The sequence below is a fragment of the Nannobrachium achirus genome (genome assembly GCF_963921795.1).
Source record: "Nannobrachium achirus genome assembly, chromosome: 2".
NCBI classification, from domain to species: domain Eukaryota; kingdom Metazoa; phylum Chordata; class Actinopteri; order Myctophiformes; family Myctophidae; genus Nannobrachium; species Nannobrachium achirus.
In genome coordinates, this window is record NC_137811.1 from 59,941,913 (window position 1) to 59,964,397 (window position 22,485).

General features: G+C 43.3%; 1 protein-coding gene across 1 annotated transcript in view; it reads right to left on the reverse strand.

Moving 5' to 3' along the window:
- The window catches only part of nbeal2 (neurobeachin-like 2), a 110,303-nt gene that overhangs the window by 52,674 nt on the left and 35,144 nt on the right, over window positions 1–22,485 (reverse strand). The window contains exons 11-25 of the mRNA XM_080754576.1: window positions 21,419–21,502; window positions 20,919–21,017; window positions 19,785–19,991; window positions 17,833–18,293; window positions 14,141–14,273; window positions 12,119–12,238; window positions 10,938–11,283; window positions 10,027–10,109; window positions 9,786–9,878; window positions 7,983–8,151; window positions 6,840–6,973; window positions 5,505–5,664; window positions 3,919–4,021; window positions 3,445–3,598; window positions 323–478 (exon numbers count right to left, since the gene is read on the reverse strand). Coding sequence (XP_080610702.1) covers window positions 323–478; window positions 3,445–3,598; window positions 3,919–4,021; window positions 5,505–5,664; window positions 6,840–6,973; window positions 7,983–8,151; window positions 9,786–9,878; window positions 10,027–10,109; window positions 10,938–11,283; window positions 12,119–12,238; window positions 14,141–14,273; window positions 17,833–18,293; window positions 19,785–19,991; window positions 20,919–21,017; window positions 21,419–21,502 — 2,502 coding nt within the window. The remainder of the gene's footprint in view (window positions 1–322; window positions 479–3,444; window positions 3,599–3,918; window positions 4,022–5,504; window positions 5,665–6,839; window positions 6,974–7,982; window positions 8,152–9,785; window positions 9,879–10,026; window positions 10,110–10,937; window positions 11,284–12,118; window positions 12,239–14,140; window positions 14,274–17,832; window positions 18,294–19,784; window positions 19,992–20,918; window positions 21,018–21,418; window positions 21,503–22,485) is intronic.

Sequence of the window (22,485 nt, forward strand, 5' to 3'; positions counted from 1 at the left end):
AGGTACACGTGAAAAGTCGTGGAGACCTTCCTCAGGCATGCCTGAACGGAATTTATGAAAATACAAAAAAAGAAGAAAAGTTAGTGTCGAAGAGTCCTTGAGCAAGACTCTGAACCCCTAGTTGCTCCCGGTGAGCAGGTTGGTGCCTTCCTTGCATGGTTTCCTCCGCCATTGGTGTATGAATGTGTGTGTGAATGGGTGAACGTAATGCACAATCTATGTAAAGTGCTTTGGATAAAAGGTGCTATACAAATGCTCCATTTACCATTTTCCTGTGCAGCTGATGGGAGGAGGCAAGTACATTACCAGAATCAGATCTTACCCTGAACACCCTCTCTCTGGCGTCGTCTCCAAAGCGGGGGCTGAGCAGCAGACAGTACAGCTGTTCAACGCCCCACTCCAACAGCACCACATGCACCTGCTCCCGCGGGGGACTGTTCCGTACCACGCTGTACAACACATCCAGCACACGCACCACCTGAACGCACAGGGAGAGAGAGAGACCGAGACACACAGAGAGAGAGGAGTCAGAGACAGAGAGAGGAGTGAGTGAGAGACAGATAAAGAGAGAGAGAGAGGAGAGAGAGAGGAATGAGGGCATGAGAGATAAGGTGAGAGAAGGAGACAGGGGAAGAAGTGAGATAGACATACAGAAGTTTGTAGGTGTTGAATGAGGTGCAGATTGGCTATTTTCGTCAAAGAGAAATTGCGTCAAAGGTGCAGGCCTGATATGGGACAGTGTGGGACTCCGCCTCCGGTCAACGAAGTATACTGTATATAGGGCAGCAATTTGCAACCTGGTGGACCAGGAGAATATTGCAATTGGGCCCCAAAATATTTGGCAAAACAGTAAGACTGTATTGATAACATAACATTAATATGAAATATGATAAAACAAATAATAATAATAATAATAATACAAATGTCATGGTATTTCTTCTTTAAAAGCTTGAAAATGTGTTTTCATTGTTGTACAGATAAATAGGAACTTAAACTATGTTAGTTCCATTGATCTAAGCCGGTGCACAAAGGATTGATTGATCATTAAAATAAACATGCTCTGAAAAGGCCCATCTGACCACTTAACACGGCAGCCGTGTTAAGGATGACCTTGGAGCTACCTCTGCTGTGCGGTTTAAGGATGGAATTCCACCAGTGACTCCCTATGTGTAACTTAGACAGAGATTATAGGGAGCCTAATGCCTTCACAGGGTCACAACAACATGAGATCTCCATCTGAGTCTCCATGATTTAGAGAGTGATGTGGTGAGCTGAGAAGGTCAGAACATGACAGCTCCAAACTCCCACAGAGAAATTGATGAAGGCGAATAGAGTGGAGTTGGAGAGTTGAGCCAGACTCATGCACCATACCAAGCACCATCATCGTCACTGTAGGGCAGAAACCTTGTATCTCCATGTCTTTTCCCCTGCGTATATTAATACCCTACGCCAGTGGTTCTCAAACCTTTTGGTTGCAGTACCCCCTTATACTGATTTCTGAAGCCGAGTACCCCTTCCCCTGACTCCAGCATTTCGCTTAGAAAAATTACATCAAAAGTCCAGTTCCCATGCCGATATGTTCAAAATGAAACAGCATAATGGCAAATAAACATCGCTTTCTATTCAATAACAGTTGTACTAGTCAAGGTATTGATGTACTGTAATTTGGTTTAACAATCTACAGATGAGCAGGTTCACACAAAGTCTGTCAATGTTTTATCATTGACCATAACACTAAATTGTCTAGTTTTTTTCACGTACCCACCGGAGTACCCCTGCGTACCCCTAGGGGTACACGTACCCCCCGCAGTACCCCTGCGTACCCCTAGGGGTACACGTACCCCCATTTTTGCCCTACGTCGTACAAGAGTGTTGCGCAAAAGTAGCGGCAGGGCCGTTTTTAGCTATAGGCGGTATAGGCGGTCGCCTAGAGCGCCATCCTAGAGGGGGCGCCGAGGGGGTGCCGAAATGGAGGGAGTGGACCCAAACCAGCCCAAAACCGGCCCAAAACCGACTCACGGCAAAACCCGCAAAAATCAAAAGCGCGCGCGCGGGAGTGGGGGGGCACATTCGAGAGAGCTCGCCTAGAGCGCCGATTAGACGCGCTACGGCCCTGAGTAGCGGAAACAGCATTGCGACGCGTTGTGACCTTATAATGTATACAGTAGTAGTCCGGCTATATTCTCTATTTTGGAAATGTTTTGGATTGAAAGTGACAGTGAGTGAAACCTGCTTAATTCTATCAGTGGATTTCATTTTATAAATATTTAACCAATGAAAGCATTAACACAAGCTTGTAACTAAATAATAAATGTGTTGGATCCATTGGGACATACTGTAAGTTCTTGTTTTCCATTTCCTGAAAGGTAAAAAGGTTTTGGACAAGAACGATGATATGTGAATGCGCCGACACACGGCTGGCTGCAGCCACACTGACTGGAGGCGTCAATTGGACCTAGTGTTGACGTGTCTCTCAGTCAGAGCTCGGTGCTATGTTGACGCGTCGACGCGTGGCACAGACAGACCTTCCAAAATGAGCCAGCGCAATCAGAATAGTAACCTATCTTTTTTTTTTCTTGACGTGCGTCAGTGATGTTTGTGCCAGTGATGCTTGTGCCAGGGATGCTTGTTGCGACCGTAAGGAGCTACTTACTGTAGAAACCTCCACCGGCTGTCTGTGAGTGAGTGAGTCAGTGAGTCAGTCAGTGAGTCTGTCACACGTCACACTTTTTCCCTGCTTATATCTCCGCACCCGTTGACCCGATCCATGCCAGATTTTACACACACACTCCTTGCCTGCCAACCTACAACCTCCAAGGACCCCCGGAGCCCCAGGGACATGTAAAAAATGACCAAATGTGCAAAAATGACCAAATGACCACCCCAACGGGGCTGCTCACGGGGAATTCCCGGGGACCACCGACTCCTGGTGCTCCAGAACGGATGCAAAAGTGGTGGCGCCCCCAGTGGAGGACCCCCTGCCACTGCAGCGCCCATAAAATGCCGTAACTCGGGCTAGGAGCGTCCGGGAGAGCCGGGGTTGGTACCTATTCGTCCGCAAAGGCAACGCGGAGACCCCACCCCTCATTTCTCACATGGCCCTATTGTAGCGCCACCTTCAGGCCGATTTTTAAAACACATTTTTGGACACTGCTCCTACAGTTTTTGCCCTAAAATCACGAATATCACTACACAGCATGTCTACACTCATGTCATCAACATGGATCAGGAAGATTTTGGAAAAACAAATTTTTGCCCTATTTGTGGAGATAAGCCACCTACGGTCGCTTATCTCCCGATTAGGGAGTCTTACTGGTATTAGTGATGCTTTCAGTGTGTCATGGCCAATGTGTGTGTGTGTGCGTGTGCGTGTGCGTGTGTGTGTGTGTGTGTGTGTGTGTGTGTGTGTGTGTGTGTGTGAGAGTGTGTGCGTGCGCTCGCCACCTGCCGCTCCTCTCCAACAGACAGCGTGTAGGCCATGACGCTGTGGAGCTCCTCCGCGGTGGGAGACTTCAGGAGGAAGTCATTGAGGAGGTTGAAGAGAGCTTCCTGCACCGTCTGCCTCTCCTCCGACAGAGGGCTGCCGTCTTTCTCTAGGCTAATGCAAAGAAAACACATTGGATTTACAAGTCAGAGGTTCATGCAATAATTCTATATAATGTGTCAATGAGGCTTAAATGTAGACTGGAATAAAGTAATGATTCAATCAATTAATCAACATGCATGTCACTAAAACCCTATACTAGAGCTGGGCGGTACGACTTCAAATCAATATCACGATTATTCCAGACTTTTTTATTTATTTTTATAATTACAATGCATTTCATTGATTTATTTGTTATTTTCTATGAATGCTCCCTCTAGAATAGGGATGCTTTAGAGCTTATGCAGTCCCAGTGCCACCCTTGCGGTCATCACCTGTAGTAGGTCCTGATGTTGTCCAGAATGTACTGCACTCCGTACTTCCTCCTCATGCGCTGCTTGCCCTCCCTGATCACAGATGACAGGTATTTCACGTGGCCTGCGGTGAGAAAGTTATGTCCAAGTTATTTACAAGGGATTTCTCCATTTTCTTTTGGTACGGTTAGGGTTAGGTGAATTTGGGTGCGCTTTGTGCTTAGTGATATAACAGAACAGAGTCTCAGCCTTTTATGATGTGACATTTAGCAAGGACGCACAGAATCCACCCACATTCAATAAATTATACCAAAGAGCTGCATTAATGCACAACACGATGTACAGTACATAATTATAACCCTGGGAGCACAGATTGACTTTAATAGTCAACCTAGTTAGGACTATAAAATACTAATGTATTCAATCTTGGTTCCAAGGTGCTTACAGCCTCGTCTCTATCCCTTTTTTGTTGTTCTCCGAAACGATCATTTGCATATAAATGAGACATGAGCAACTTTGATGGACACGAAAATTGTCTGCAGAAGCTCCACCAAGAAGAAAGGAACTACATGCTGGTTGACGGTGGTCACAGTGACACTGTAAAATAAGTGGCAAAGATAACCAGTGTAAATCATTGAAAATGTTCCTCGAACAATGACATGCTCAAAATAGAGATGCCGGGTTGAAATTGGCAAGACAAGAAAACAAGTATCTGAAAAATAACATGTGCTACATGTCACATGGACATGGATGGGTGTGGGATTGAGATCCACTCAGCGAGCATTGATCTGAAATCTGATTGATCTGCAAAAAAAATGCCACACTCGTACATTTGAGCACTAGCGGGTGGCGATTGCCATCCCCTGGGACCACAAATGACACCCCTGAAATTGTTCCAATAATATAACATATGTGGGAAAAAAAAACACTAAATGGAGGTACTTCCGTGGCCTACTGGGCGTACTAGCAGTGAGTAACCGGGCCGGGGACCACCAGGGTTTTCAAATTGACCCTTATGGGTCTGTAACTCTGAGAATGTACACTCAAACATGTATGTAAAAATAATGTCATGGTATATTTTCTCAAAATCAACGTGGGCCCACCCATCTGACCACTAAACACGGGCAGAGCGAGGCGTTGTGAGCTTGTACTGTACATCAGCTATAAAAAAAGCCTCTTTCTTTTATTATGACAATTTAGCCAATGTTTGACCAGTTTTTATAGTAGACTATAGGTTTCTTGATTACTTTTGATTCAACCATGGTCTTATTTCTTTTCTTTCTTTGTTTTTGAAATAATTAAAAAGGTCCTTAATTAAAGTGTCATTTCAGTGTCATCCAGGGACCCCCCTGCGGGCCCACTGCTTGTAGATGGCAATTTTTTGGCAAAGAGATTAGCTAGAGTGATTTGCCTAGTGAAAACAGGGGTTTTAGATATGCAGCTCTGCAAATAAAAGGTGAACTGATCCCAGTGCATGGCAGAGGACAACTTCACGATACATTTAAATCTCCACAATACGATTATTGTGAGTGTTTTTATCACGATAAACGATAATGACGATTATCGTCCCATCCCTTGTCCCGACCCCCAGGTTGAGAAGCACTGACCCAGACAGACGGCGAAGTGGCTGTTGGTCCAGATGCGGAAGTCGTAGAGGAGGTGCTGGTAGAGCTGCTGCAGCAGAGGAGCGTTGCCCTCACAGCTCACCTGCTCCAGCAGGAACTGACAGGACATCAGCACGTTCATGTCCATCCTGCTGCCCGGAACCTGCAGCAGCGCAACAACACGACGGACAAACACAAGGCAAATGTGTTGGTTAGGCCTAAACTGGTTCCCGAACGCAATCAACAATCAACCCAATAATATAATCTGCACTGGGTATAGAAAACTAACATAAAACATAAAACCTTGTGCTAATAAGTCCTTAAGGTTGTACATTATCTTGCAAAAATGAAAATCATACACGTAATTTGAATTTGTCTATAATCAGTAGGAAGGTTTTCTGTTATGTTTCTAATTAGATAGACTTTTCCCATGTTGACCACATACTGTACACCAATGTATGTACTGTACCCGTGTGTGTGTGTGTGTGTGTGTGTGTGTGTGTGTGTGTGTGTGTGTGTGTGTGTGTGTGTGTGTGTGTGTGTGTGTGTGCGCGCACGTGCGTGTGTGCGTGCGTGTGTGCGCACACGCGCGTGTGCATGACTGTGCGTGCGTGTACATGGACATGTGTGTGATTGTTAGAAAAGAGTTTCCTTACAGGATGCCCCACCTCAAACTCATATACACCAACACATCCTGCTGGACCCCCATTAAAATGTTCCTCTCCCATAATGCACCACTACAGCATCGGAGAGCCTGTACTGTATAAGCTCTGTACGTTGACCATCTCATATCACACATCTAAACAGTGTACTGTATGAGATATAAGGATGCACACAGCACTGACATGTGATCCTGCACATGTGGAAATATTCACCAAACGTGCCTGTGTTTAGCTGCTGTGTGCATGGTCCCAGAGTTACTAGGACGGACCCATGCACACAACACTAAACACAGGTACCTTACATGGTGCAATTGTTTTTGTATAGTATTGCCTTCTTACAATGTGCGTCTTACAGCGTCTGTCTGGATCGAATCTCAAAAACCACTTGGCTGATCAAGCTTAACTTTTATTTTATAGTGGAAGTCGAAGGGGCTCAGATTGCCAGAATTTAGGCGCATGGATCGCAGTACTAATCAAAGGCGATGACCACATGCAAAAACCCTTTTAACAGTACCTGATTACAACCATAACCACTTTCAAGCTGGTGTCCCTATTTTGGGCATGTCATTATAGGCTAAAATGTGTGTGCTTGTAGACTATTTTGTAACGACACAAGAAAGTATAAAATAGGGCTGGATAAGTAGACTGCTGTAGTAAAGTGAGCATCCTTAGTTACCTTGCTGAGCATGGCTCCTATGACGCTGGGGCCGTGGCACTGCAGCAGACTCTCCTGATTGACAGGATGGTTACGAATCAGGTGTTTCACCAGAAGGAGGAAGGCTGCGATGCTGTTCCTCTCCAGTCGACCCTCTGACAGACAGAACAGGCACACAGAGAAATCAAGACAAGATCTGCCACACACTGTACACAGTGTACAGCCACGAGCAGCAGCTCCGCACCACAGGACACCTCGTCTCCTCCGCCTCTGTCACGTCTCACGATGTGTGTCGCTCATTACAGCCCCTGAGATGATTTATTCTACGAATCCTGTTTTCTGCAAGTGAAATAGATGTGCCAGGCTTTATCTGATGGGGTGTATGAACCACCCTTAGTGTGGTTCATATACCAAGTAGGGTGGCACCCTACTTGGTCCAGAGCCACAATTTTGTAGGATAAAAAGCTGTTACTTCAAAGGCAGGGTGTTCTATATAAATGCCGGTCAAGTTTCACTTTCGTTTTGATTTCTTTTATATAAACAAACCGTAGCTGTTAAAGAGACAACTGTCTAACCAAAGGCTGTGAAAACATTTTCAGAAGGACAGGTGGCAGATTGACAAATGCTATTTGAATGCTGTTTTATTTGTGGTCTCTGTCTGTTCTCTGAATTCAAGTAGTGGCATCAGTTGAACAACATATAACTCAATGATGCAGTTGGTGTGTGTAGTGATTATACATCTAGAAATATAGCTTAATGCTACTACGGTTAACCACTGTTACAGTGTAACAACTTACATTCACATTCAAGTGCACATGTTTACAAAAGAATGCCCAAATCCCCATTTCCAGTGTGAATTATCAGTAGGCATTACACTTTTGGTCAAAAGGCCAAGGTCATGATCACGGTCACTGTCAAAATAACATAATTGGTCATGCTAACAGGGTTTGCAAATTGAAATTGTTACTTGAGCTGTACGTCTCACATAAAAGAACACATGCTATATAAAGATACACGCACCAGAGCCAGACGGATACATTGGCCAGACCGATACATCGTCCATTATTTCACTATTTTTATTAGGACGAATTCAAAAACCCAAATCACAATCAGCATAAAAAAAATCAGTCATGGGTCGATCTCCAACAAGCACACAGTACTGACCAGAGGACTTGAGCGGCAGCAGCATGGCTGCAGGTCCCCTGGAGGTGGTGAGCTCTGGTCCCAGCAGGTCAGAGGTCTCCTGGCCTCCGCTGTCTGTCTGCTCTGCCTCACACACCTGCTCCAGCAGGGGCAGCAACACCCCCATACCTCCCACTGTGTTCAGCACGTCCTAAAGAGAACAGAACACACGTTCATATATCTGTGGGCTTCACTCCAACTAGGGATGGGACGATATGAACATTTCATGTCATGATTATTGTGACCAAAATAATTGTGATTTACGATATCATCGCAATTTTGCCAAAAAATAGCAGATCTACAAGCTCACAACGCGTCACAACGCGAAAGATTTGGTAGAGTAAAAAAAAAAAGACTATCGAATGACGGAGGATAATTTCACGATAAATTTCAATCTCCACTATACGATTATTGTGAGTGTTTTCTATCACGATAAACATTAATTAGTCCCCCCAGGAATCCGCGGAGAAAAAGTCTTGATTCCGCGGAGAACAATCCTGATTCTGCGGAATTCTGCGGAGAACAATTCTTGATTCCGCAGACATTAAAAACACCCTAAAATGACCAGTTATCAAGCAAAAAATGTCTCCCTGGATACTACACTAAAGTGTAACAGATGCTGTTTCCTTGCTCTGATTAACACACAACTTATGGGAACTCACTAGCAGCTTGTTGCCCCAGCAAGCCAAATCTGCCTCTCACTGTCTCTAGAACTCTCTAGAGATGAGCCCTGCCAGTGCTGCCTGTCAACTCAACGAGATAAGGAACTGATTTGTTAAGATGCATTGCCAAGAAGGCAGTAGCACATGCTTCAACGCATATAATCTCAGAATGTGGAAAAACGGAGAGGAAAGTAAAAAGGAGTTTCAAGAGGAGACGAATGAGATTCACCCGAACAACTTTTTAACTAGTTTCTAGATTATCGTGCAGTGATTGTCAAAGTCATTTCATACTGAGGGACCCTGTGGAGACACATCATTTAACCTCGTTCCTAGGATTTTCTGATCAGACGGAGAAAGCCTGGAACACGGTCCCATGTCAAAAGGGAAGGAGCTTATTGTAACACCCACAATATAAGCTCAAAGACATTTAGTGGCTTGAAAGACGATACAAGATGATTTAGTTTGGGCTATAGATTCATTGAATACTGACAGCTCCATCCATGTTACAGTGTTTCCTAATCTCTCAAGACTGTCTGCTAACAGCAGAATCTGTCGGTTAGAAGGAATAAACACAGAAGCACACAGGAGTAAGTACACTAAGAAAAGAATGCCAAAAAAAAAACCTTGGTGTTTTCCTGAATAGGATATATACAACTAGTTATTATGTAAGCAGTAAGCAGTGTTAAAGCAGAATTAAATATTCTATTCAGATCAAGGTTGTCCTTGTACAAATAAAGTTTCACTTCTGAGCTAGGTAAATAAGGCAAAGATTGAGGGAGGGAGATGAACGAGTGATAGAAAAAAACATTCAACTTGGTGTCCCTAGTTTGCCTATGTCATTATAGGCATAATTGTTCCGAAATGTAAAAAAAAAAAAAAGAAAAAAAAAGATTTAGTCGCAATCCAATGCATTGTGAGCTCGTAGGACTGCAGTTTTCACTAACCATCATATGACAACGTTTATAGGGCATAAGTGGTTAACTAGCTATGCACAAAGCCACTTTCATATTAAGCGGGGAGCAATAAGAGTCCAATGATAACGTAAATGAGTTCATAATAAAAATCCATGAGAGGACAGGGTGAGCATGAAACACAATAAGCAGAGGAAGTATAGGAGCTTCACCTTTATGTCCCAGTTCACCACCCTGTGGCCTGTCAGCCTGCCATCATACTGGTGGTTGGGAGATAAATCCACACAGATCTGACTCTTGAAGGCCTGAGAGACACACACACACATGCACACGCACAAAACACACACACGCACGCACGCACACACACACAAATATTAATTGAGCTTTTGTTTTAGTTGTTGTTCCTATGAACAATATGCAGCAGTTTTATTTTGCTGTGTTCCATTCAACCACCTGTGGAGTATAGTAGAGCAGCAGCTTGCTGTTGAGATCTGACAGTTCTCCATCTGCCTTGAACAAGGACACATAGTTGGGGCCTGCGGAGACAGAAAGCATAGGAATTAAATGTACAGAACAGACACTTACGTTCATACCATAATCATTCTAACTCACATGGCGTCCATTGTGATTTTTAAACAATACTTATTATATATAAATATTATATGTATATATATTCTCGCCCTAATTTATAATTTTGTATCTATCTTGTGGTATTTAATAACTATAATAATGATGTTTCGGTGAATATTGGAGCACCTTTGGTGTGTGACCATGACCAATTCATATTATACAGTAGTGAGGAAAAGAGAAGGAAAATACAAAGACACAACATGAACCCTAGCGTCCACATTCTGGGAGTGAACATTCTGATAGCAGATCTACAAGCTCAGTTGTAGATGTGCTTGTAGTTCGGCTATTTTCGTCAAAGATATATTTGGTGTAGAGTGAATGGGTCTCGACTCCCGACCCACTGTTTGGGACACAGTGGTTAAGGACGCCAGCAAACAAGAGAGAGACTTGTTGTGGCGGAGACAGTAGCGACCTTAAGCAACGCTACGGCAACGGCAGATGACAACGGTAACCGGAAATTATCCGCGCTCGATAGATAAACCTGCCGTCGCCGCAGCCGTCTCTATAACGGCAGAAGGTCCCTTCCCACGTAGCGCCTACTCCGTCTGCTGCGTGTACGCGTCACCATGGCAACCAAGGCGTTCAGTGAAAGGGGTGGGATTGGGAACCCGTCGCCGCCGAGGCTTTGCTTAACCATTTTGACCGCTACGGCGATTACGTCATAGCAGCCGTAGTCCGCCTGGCGTTGCCGTTGAAAATCATCTAGCTTAAACTCGCTAGTGTGACTCAGCTACCTGCAGCGTAGAGGGCCCTGGTGTGTGCCGGCTGCAGGGCCTCGTGGCAGATGAAGGCCGTGCCCAGGAGGCCGTCCAGGGACGAGGGCGTCCCCCACTCTGTGTCCTGCAGGCCCGCCGGGATGGTGTGCACGGGGGCGTCGCGCAGGGACCCCCAGCGGCCGCCGCCCCCCGCAAAGGTGGCGGGGAAGGACTGGGAGCGGGTGAGGTTGTGAGGGTGGTGGCCGGGGAAGGCGAACTCGGCCGCCTGCGCCGAGTTGGACGTGGGCAGGGTGGGGGAGGTGGTGGTGGTGCTGGTGGTGGTGGTGCGGTGGCCGGCCGAGCCGATGCAACAGGAAGTAAACGGCTGGATGGGAGAGAAGTGATGGAAAAAGTACTCACTTATTTTACTTAAGTAAAAGTATCAATACTTCAATATAGAAATACTCTATTAGGGTGCACACACACCAAAGTACCTATGAGAGTGGAATCCGCATTCCGCCAAGGCATTTCAATGGGAAAGGAGCGGTTTCATGCCAGCAGAGGATTTCTGCAAAAAAATTCTCCATTCTCATTGAAATGCATTGGCGGAATGGGGATTCCACTCTCATAGGTATTTTGGTGTGTGTGCACCCTTACAAGTAAAAGCCCAGACATTCAAAATGTACTGTCTGTACATACATATATCAAGTATTGTACATCAAAATATACTTAAAGTACCAAAAGTAATAGTACAAAATGTTTGAAAATAGCAGATCTACAAGCTTGTAGATCGGCTATTTTCAAATATGTCTAAAATAGGCCTAAAGTGGTTAATGTATGTTTTATAATAATATAATAATTAATATCTGTAAAGTAACTAGTAACTAAAGTTTTCACATAAATGTAGTGGAGTAAAAGTACAATATTTGGATCTAGAATGTAGTGGAGTAGAAGTAGTAATGATAATCGGAAATACTGCAGTAAAGTAACTGTACTTAAGTACAGTACTTAAGTAAAAGTACATAGTGACTTTACACCAGAGGAGAGGAAGTCAAATAACAGAACAAAGTGGCAGACGTTGGTGCGGGACAGGAGAAGTGGGCGACGATAGCCATGGAAATTAGATCCTTTGAAAAGGGAACTTTTAATGAAGTTCTCTGGCCTAATACAATAGACTCTGTTCTGTTTTCTACATGGGGGGAGGGGGGGGGTTGTTTTACCTCGTTGAGGGAAGGGAAACGAAGCTGGGCGGTCTTGCACTGCTCTCCGTCGATGTAGATGGTGACCAGGTTCTGACCAAAGGGCCGACGTCCGGGGATGTGGACGATGTCCACCGAATGCTGTGAAGAAGAAGAAGAGAGTAGGGAGACATCAGAGGATTCTAGTTGATTCTATCTTCTCCCTGCTACTGTAGGTTTGAACAGCACTAGAGATTTAAACTGAATAAGGACCTTATAGCTGACCATGTGAACATTTTATACAATTATTAATAAAAACTATTACTAAACTCTGAGCAGTCTGAGCAGTGAGGACAGGACATATAATCTCTGAGAACACAAAACATATACCGCTGTTTCCTATTGAGATTGGCACATTTCCTGGGGCAAGCTGCCCAGATCACACATGTCACACGTGTCTTCTTATTTTTTCACTCTCAAAAAGCACCTGCAATGTAGTGCATTTGAAACTACATTGCAGTGCACATCATGGGGTGATCACTGCTTGCCTCCTGTGAATTGTTTTATCTTTTATTTTTGTTTATTTTCTGTCTATTTTGTTGCTGAGTGAGGTCAGCAGACAAAGTGAAGTGAGTGAGATGAAAAAACCTGTGTGAAATGTGCCAATCTCAACAGGAAACATCGGAATGTACTGAAGTCGTGTGTCTGACAGTTTATTTCTATCCATCTTTCAGGATAAATCTTTATTTTGCTGCGCTACTCCCACATTTTTGGTGGCCAAATTGAACGGCTTCATCAGGACACGCAGGGGAGATATAGTTTCATTTATATAAATGTATTCTTGGATTCATTTTCTCCATTGACTTTAATTAAAAATTTAACTTTTCCCAAATATGGAGAGGACTGACATCATAGATGTCTGACATCATAGACCACATGAGACTGACAAAGTATGTCCATATATGGGCATTCCGAAGATATGCTTTAATATTTTTGACATCAGGGATCTCCATAATGGGCACAAAAGAGACAAGGAGAGAAATAGAGATCTCCATATATGGCCATTAATTTATTAGTGAATACATTTTCCCCATTGACTTGAATGGGGAAAATTCAAATGGTAAGACAGAAATAAAGTGTGACTCGCATCACTGCAACCACAAGTGCAATTTCCAATTGCATCTTTCCAGTTAATTAACTCTACTAGCCCTTACCCGTTCAAAGATATGAGCTCCAAAATGATGTGCAGTGTGTGGGTTATGGGATGTGCACTGTGCATACAGTATATGAGGGATGGAAAGTAACTTTAACTGGTGCTTGCATGATAATATGTAGGAGCATCAATGTAAGAAATACCCGTTTAGTTTAATGGCTACCCCCCCCCCCCCCCCCCCCCAGGCCGCCCTCCCACCCGCCCACCCGCCTGCGCACACACCCGCCTGCCTGCACACACACACACGCACACAGAGAGAGCTGGTTAAACATGTTGCCTCATGCTAGATGCAGAATAGATGCACCTCATGCTAGATGCAGAATAGATAGTAGATACACCATAAAAATGCTAATATACAGCATACGATTTGTGAAAGTGACAAACGGCCTTCACAGTTATGTCAGGTGTGTTCATATGCTGATGGTGATGGGATTTCAGATCAATTGCTCCAGCCACCGAGGAGAAACGCTGTTTCAGACAGACAGACACTCACTCACTCAGACAGACATTCGCAAAATTATAGTATAGATAACAGCTGGACAAGTGGGCAAGTCAAAAGCTGTTATGACCCTGGCCCTAGCTCTTTCAGAGCTCAATTCTATAAACAGCGGTACAGACCATCCAAAAATAGTAGGACTTTTATTGCAGTGTATGTATGTTTGTTTGAACTTGTTTGACCATTCTAGAAACAAAAGTCTGTTTTTAAACTAGCTTTCTGTAAAGGTCACAGGTCTCACAGATCATGTGCCCAACCTTAAGGCGATTTTACTTTACTTAATCATCGCAAGAGTGTGGCTCGACAAATTTGTATTTTCAGATACTTTTTAACTTGAAGTATAAATACATCTTACCCAGCAAGAGTCATTGAGTGGTGTCTCTGGCAGTGGTACAGCCATGTAGTCTTTCTTAGTGCATACAGCTACAACCAGCACACCCTCCGTTGTGAAGAAGGCCTCTAGTCCGGTACCACTGGCTGTAAAGAAACTTTACAAAAAATACAAAATGGTTTAAAGTGATAGACAACAAGCTTATACAGAGCTGATAGATTCCTTTTTCTTTTTTATAGGGCATTTACTGTAAGTAATTATGTAAAAAAGTTATATGTGTATATATACTTTGCCTTTAAAAAAGGTTTTCTCAAATGGAAACTTAAATGAAAATCTAAGAAGTTCAAGTGGACCTTTTAACAAAATATCGGTCAAAACATTGGTAATCTGTGGCAGGACTCTCCAAAATGGGGATTGGCATTGGACCCAAAAATCTGGCATGGGTTGAGCTCTATTACACATTGAATGTCTCCATCCACCATCACCTGCCTCCCTGTGGTACTGTACCCAGGGGTGTCGCAACAAAGTCTGGGCCCTGGGTACAAGGATTCACTACTAATTATTTTGTGCTTTAACTATTGAAAAATAGCAGATATTCAAGCTCACAGCGTGGCACCGAGTGCCGTGCTGCAAGCTTGTAGATCTGCTATTTTTGAAAAAATCTTTGAATATCTTTCTTTCTTTCTTTATACTTTATTTATTCAGGGGAGCCCATTGAGTGCAAGCACTCTTTTTCGAGGACACCCTGATCACAGCATATGACACAATACAATACAAGCAATGAAAATAACACAATAATACAACATGCAATCAAATCATAGTACACTGTTACAGATACATATTAAATTAAATGAAACAAGAACAGCCACTGGGTAGTGTACCTTCCAGTAGCACTTTGAATGTCTCTATTGAGGCCAGCCGAACCAATTTCAGCGAGTCCTGAAGTTTGTCCCATTTATGTGGAGCATAAAACATGAAGGCAGTCTTTCCTTGCTCACTACTCATAGGGGGGCAGGTAAATCTAATATGTGCCTGTGAACGAGTTGAATGACCCGTGACTTTTGGAACTAGAAATGAGGATAGGTACACAGGAAGCTTACCACACAAGGCCTTATAGATATATAAAATACAGTGTTTCTCTCTACGAACTGCGAGAGATGACCAACCCACTTTTTCATATAACACACAATGATGGGTAAGATAACCGTCACCAGTGATAAACCGCAGGGCACTGTGGTAGACGGCATCGAGAGGCTTCAATGTGGATAGTGAGGCATGCATATACAGCACATCACCGTAATCAAAAACAGACATTATAACTGACTGAACAATAATCTTTCTACTAACCAGAGAGAAACAAGACCTATTTCTGTAGAGGAACCCAATTTGTCCTCTTAGCTTTTTGGCTAAGTGCTCTACATGGACCTTAAATGAAAGCTTTTCATCTAGCCAAATACCCAGATATTTGTAAGATGTCACTAGCTCAATGTTTTCGCCTTTAAGCGTGAATATACCTTTAGAGGCATTTGGATTAGCAGATCTGGTAAATAGCATACATTTTGTTTTATTTGAATTCAGAACTAGTTTAAGCCTATATAGAGCCAATTGGAACCTATTGAAGGCAGTCTGCAAGTTCTCAGTGGCCACTTCAACAGTCGGTCCAATACTGTACAGAATTGTGTCGTCCGCATAAAAATGGACATCACAGAGCAAGGAGGGACGTGCAATGTTGTTCATATAAAGAGTAAATAAAAGGGGGCCTAAAATTGAACCTTGCGGAACACCTTTATTTATTACGAGAGAGCTGGATTTGAAACCATCCGCCACAACGGCCTGTGTTCTCCCTGTTAAATAGTTTGAAAACCATCTCACAGAAAGGTCATCCAATCCAAAGGAGGATAGCCTCTGAAGTAAAATAAGATGGTCCACGGTGTCAAAAGCCTTAGACAAGTCAATAAAAATGGCTGCACAATGTTTGTGTTTATCCAGACCGTCAAGAATATTGTTTGTGACTAGTGTTGTAGCTGTCACCGTGCTATGACCTGGTCTGAAACCAGATTGTTGAGGTTGAAGTAAGTTGTGTGTGTTCAGAAATGCACGTAGTTGGGAACTAACAAGAGATTCAAGGATCTTGGCAAGACAGCACAACTTAGATATAGGCCGATAATTATTTAAATCACTCTGATTTCCACCTTTATGAAGTGGTATTACTTCTGCATCTTTCCATATAGCAGGAATTTTGCCTGAGGTGAGCGATAAATTAAAAATATGAACAAGGGGTAAAGATATAATATTTGCACTAAGCTGCAATAAATATGGGTCAAGGTCATCAGAACCCTTTGATTTCTTAGTGCAAATTAGCGAAAGAGCATTTAAAACCTCAGAATGAGTTACAGGTCTAAATGAGAAACCTGGAGGGGAGAAGCTTATCGGGATATTGTCATTGGCTTCCCAGCCAAGATCTGCGGGGGCCAGGTCGACAGGCTGCCTGTCAAAAATTTGACTCGAAAGTATAAAATGATGGTTAAAGACATTACAAATATCAGGTTTATTAAAAACAACCCCACTTTCACTATTTATTTGTGACGGGAGAGAGGAGGCAGGTCTGGCTTTTAAAGATTTAACAACTGTCCAGAAACTGGCTGCATTTCCTTGTGTTTTAGCAAAACTAGATAAATAATAGCCCGATTTAGCCTTTCTGACCATACCAATGGCTTTATTTCGCTGCAACCTAAAAGATGACCAGTCTACTGGATCACCTGAACTCCTAGCCTTAGACCAAGCCACATCTCTGCTACGAAGGGCTTCTTTAAGATCTGCAGAGAACCAGGGGCTTGATCGATCTTTTACTCTAAAGTTCTTATATGGAGCATGTTTCTCAGTGACAGAATTAAAAACAGTAATAAATTGATTAAGAGCTATGTCAGGGTCTTGACTTGCAATGACCCTATTCAGGCCAGAGTGAAGTAAATCATGTGAGAATGCTAATTCTCTAAAAACTTTAAAATTACGTTTTTTAATCAATCGACCACTAGTTTTGTTTCCTTTAGCCACTCTAACACAGGCTATGGGGCAGTGGTCACTAACACCTTGGGCAAATACCCCACTAAAAGGGTATTTGAAAGGTTTGTTAGTTAAAATTAAATCAATAAGGGTGGAATTTAAGGGGTTAATTGTGTTGGGTCTAGTGATGTGCTGAATGAGCTGGGACAGGTTTAGGTCTAAACAAATCTGCTTCAGTCGAGCTGACTTGCTAGTTAACCAGTCCAAATTCAGATCCGATAAAATAAGAACCTCTGAAGATACATATTTTGACAGTAACATACCAAATTCCTCTAGGGCCAAAACTGGTGCTGAGGGGGGGCGATAAGCACCAATAACTGTACAGTGGATATCACCACCCAAACAAATATCTAAAACAATATTTCAAATCCTTCTAAGGTTTTTTGTTTCTATGTCAGTGGTGCTCAAAACTTTTCATGTGAAGGACCCCCAAAATGATATGCATTTGCACACGGACCCCCATCTCAGAATATTTAGTTCCAGGGACCCCCTCACGACTTTTCAAAAATAGCAGATCTATAGCGCAGCACCGAGTGCAGCTTGTATATCTGCTATTTTTCAATAGTTAAAGCATAAAATAATAAGGCCCCTCCACCTTGGGCACTAGTAACTCACTCCCACTTCTCCCCCCCTTGTGACGCCCCTGACTGTACCTGTACAGCTGTTTCCTGCGCGGGCCCTTTCCCATGTTGTACTGATGATGCCCCGTCCCAGAGTTGCTGGCGGGCGCAGCGCTGGACGAGGAGAAGTCCTGGGGTCCACAGGGGGGGAACTCCGTGTTGAGGCAGAGCCAGGCGTGGAAGGCAAAGCCCCCGCCCGGCCACCGCTGGACCGTGGGCACCATGATGCCCGCCATGGGGGGCGTAAGATCGAAATATTGCAAGGCGCTGTCCCGGCCGTCTCTGGCCGCCATCGCCGACAGCACCCGGATGATCCGGGTGCAGTAGGGGTGCGCTCCCTTGGCCTGCTCGCCGCCGTCCTCCCGGTCCACCCTGAGCAGCCGCAGCAGGCCCTTCAGCTCCTCCGGACGGAGGCACAGCGAGCCCAGGGACTGCAGCAGGCCCAGCAGGGCGTCGGCACACTGGCGGTCCAGACACTGGGGCTGGGACAGCACCTGGAGGAGAGGCGGGAAAACATGTCCTACTGATAAGTAAAAGTATCAGCACTGCAATGTAAAAACACTCTGTTACAAAGTAAAAGTCTGGGATTCACAGTGCACTTGAGTAAAAGTACAAAGGTATTTTGGCATCAAAATGTACTTGAAGTACCAAAAACTCATTATGCAGAACGAGTTTTCAAATGTACAAACCATCTTTTGAAAATAGCCGATCTACAAGCTCACACGACGCATTGTGAGCTTGTAGATCGGCTATTTTCAAATGACCAAAATGTATACATGGCTGAAATGGTTAATTAATGTATGTTTTGTAATAATAGAAATCTACAAAGTAACTAGTAACTAAATGTTTCAAATAAATGTAGAGGAGTAAAAGTACAATATTTGGCTCCGAGATGTAGTGGAGCAGAAGTAAAAGTATTGGAAATTGGAAATACCCAAGTAAAGCACAAACACCTCAAGATTCTACTTAAAAGTATAGCACTTACAAAGTAAATCTACAAAGTTAGTGTGGTTGCCCAAGAGGGGCAACACACACTATAGTACTAGTCAGTGCTACTTTATTTATTTATTTGTTTATTTCTAGATAAACAATCCAGACTATCCACGGGTTTCCAACGCCCCATAGTGCATTGTGCAGACGTTGTACCAAGCTTCCGGTGTGCGTACCGAGTGTGATTTACAAGCTCACAACGGGCTGGATCTGCGACGCGACGTGAGCTTGTATGTCTGCTGTTAAACCGGAAGTGTGGTCCAAATAATCTCCAGTAAACTCCCGCGGAAACAGGTGGATAAATAGGAAATTTACTTGACTATAAATAGGTCAAGCCTCACATGATTATTGTGGTTGCCCAACAGGGCTTCACATGGCAATTTGGCTATACAGACGATAAAGAGGAAACCACACTGTCATTCTTCATAGTTACAGGGTTCCCACACATCTTTACCAATTAATTTCCAAAGCTTTTCCAAAACTTTTCCAGAATATTTAACCTGATTTCCAGGACTATATAACAATGATTCAGCTCAGTAACGAGTCGCTTACTCCTATGCGCAATGCCCAAAGACAGATAGTGTATGCCAGTGGTTCTCAACCTTTTCAGGCCGTGACCCCCGAAATAATCATATTTGAACTGGGGACCCCGGCACCATGACGAGCACTAAGAGTAGTGGAATTTTGTATAACACGGTTTTATTGTGAAAATAGCCGATCTACATGCTCACAACGCCTCGCAACATGTAGATCTGCTATTTTCACAATTTCTGCTTCTAATATTTGACAATTTGGCCAATGTTTAATTTGTCATTTCAGAGGTATTAACGAAATCAATAACCAAAGACAATGCATAGCTATTTTTTCCAGTACCTTCCAGGACCCTTGATCAATTCCAAAACTTTTCCAGTACTGGAAAAATATTTTTCTAATTTCAAAATATTTCCAGGAATTTCATGACCGTGGGAACCCTGTAGTTACTTTACCCCACTGACCTGGAGGAGAGCGCCCACCATGCCCGCCTCCACCGCCACGGTGCGGCAGGACAGCGAGCCCCCGCACACGGTGGCCAGCCACTGGGCCACCAGCAGCTGCAGGTCCCGCTGGCCAGAGAGCTCAGGGAGCCACTGTAACAGCAGCAGCAGGGGCTGGTCGTTGCTGATGCCCAGGTGGTGGGCATGGGCATGTTCACCCTCTACCGCCTGGTGAGAGAGAGAGAGAGAGAGAGAGATCTTTAGGACAGACTGTCCATACTGTTATTTGCGAGTGTACACAGATCTGATTTGTGTATTCAGACATCTTCAAGCTATATAAATTGGTTGCTGTGGTAACGATAAAACAACACATAATTCTTAACTTATGTGTCCAAGTGTGCCCTCGTGGTTAATTCCCAACGGACGCGATAAAGATAACGATGAGGATATGTTGGCGTTCACATCAATTGTGCCGGCTTTATCGTTGTGGTGTGGACGCTGCCATCCACTTCAATTGAAAACAATATTTTTTATCGTTATCTTTTATCGTTATCGCGCCCAGTGGGGCCTTAAGACATATTCGATTGATTCCCAAGAGAGGTTGAGGGAAAACAAGAGTCGACCAGAACTGACAAGGGGATATGTCTGTGTCTATTGTTCTTCAAATGGCTGAACGGTCGATGTTTTCAGGTCAACAGCAGTCCTAATACAATAACACTGAGAAATGAGGTAGCTGGTTGGAACAACTGCACAACCTAATTCTATTTCACTCGATTCCATCCTTGTTTTAGTCAGTTCCGTCATTAATCAGTAGAATTCTATCACTCGGTTCAAATGTGTGCTGCTGTACTCTCCCCTGTGTAACCTGCTGCATGTTTAATGTCTGATTGCACACTGTGAGCCATACTGTATGTACAGTAGATACTGTACTATTTAATTCTATTGTATTACCATGTTATAGAAATGAACATGTTTTAATGGTTCGAGTATAGAAGTAGAGCTCAAGTGATTAAGTCTAATATACGCTCATTAATATCCCCAGTCACCGGAGGCTAAATCAGATACAGCTCCTTCCCTCTGCAAATCAAATATAAGATGTACTGATTCTAACGATTTCTACGACCGAAATGATAACCAGGACAGATAATGAGTCACCATGTTCATTAACTCCTGCAGAAGCCTCTTGGTTGGTTGACCTTGGCTTTTCAAGACGTCAGATAGCTGGGAGTAGCCAATCCGCTCCTTGAAAACCTCCTGAGACGCAGAGAGAGGAACAGAAAGAAATAGGTTTGTGGGGGAAATAGAGGCTGCTCTATAGGGAACATATATCTGGCTGGCATACTTCTATCCAATGGAATGGGCCACGCGGTGAAACATCCCAGAAGAATGGAAGAAATGTGGCTTTCATTTGCCAGATTCTCACTCAATACTGGAAGTATGTCATGTCAAAATGATTGAACTAAAATACTAGAGTTTTATACTTTATTGTACTGTAGTATTGGATGTTAATGGGTTACAGAAAGAAAGCAGAGAAGGGAGGTTAAATAAATTAATCTAAAATATAACTATTTCAAAGGTAACTATTCAAAAAATTTAAATATTTAACCTTATTCGATATACTGTACAACATAGGTACTACATAAAAAGGGCCTCACCTTAGCAGCTGGGGAGTTACTCATGATAGCTGTGAGGACTCCCAACGCGTGAACCGTGATACTGTCTGAGCCTTTCTTCCACACCTAGAGAGGGTTATAATACTATAGTTATTACACATAACATATTATTATTATTAATATTATTAATATTACTATGAATTATGATAAATGTAATATATATTGATTAAAGTTTTTATATTAGGGTTAATAATCAACAGAAGTGATCGCAGCATATTGAAAAATCGTGATCTTATTAAATTAAATCGTGGCCCAAGTTTTGATAAAATGGTGATGATTACAAGCCTTACTACACAAGACCCCAAAAAGACAGGAATCCACATTGTGCAGAAAGTGAAGAAGCACAACAGTGAAACGTTCAAATCATTCACCCGATTGAAGAAATGAAAAAGAAACTCCCCAATCAAACATCGGTGTTCTGCAGCTTCAGACAGAGAAGACATGTCTTTTCCCACGGCATACAATATTCAAAGATTAGGGTGAAAGTAAAGTTGTCACACCAGGTATCAATATCTCCTTTGTCTTTAGCAGTGTCAGGCCCCGGCATGCAGACACCAAAAACATAACCAATAAACCGATAAAAAAAGAAGAGACAACGACACCGACTACGCCCATTAGCATGCATCCAAACAAAACAAAAAGAGATACATACTGTCAAATCAATCATAATCAAACCAACCAACCACACAAAACAAAGCATAAATCATGTAAATCGTAACGGTCTGATAGCTCACACGAACACCACTGGATACAAGAGATAGAATAACCCATGTGACGCATGCATGGAAAAATGACCCTCGCCGCCCCACCACGCACCACGAACCCATCTCATGCCCCCGTTGCCCGGGGCTGTCAACAGGAAACTCAGCCTCTCATTCTGATGTCATGTCAGGTAAAACAGTGGTTCTCAAACCTGTGGGATTATTATAAGATATTGCCCCCAAATAATTGGCAAAACACTAAGATTTTAATGATAATATAATTTTTTTTAAGTGGTCCGAAGGGTGACCCGCAAATGATCCAGAAAAAGAGAGGGAGTGAGAGAGAAA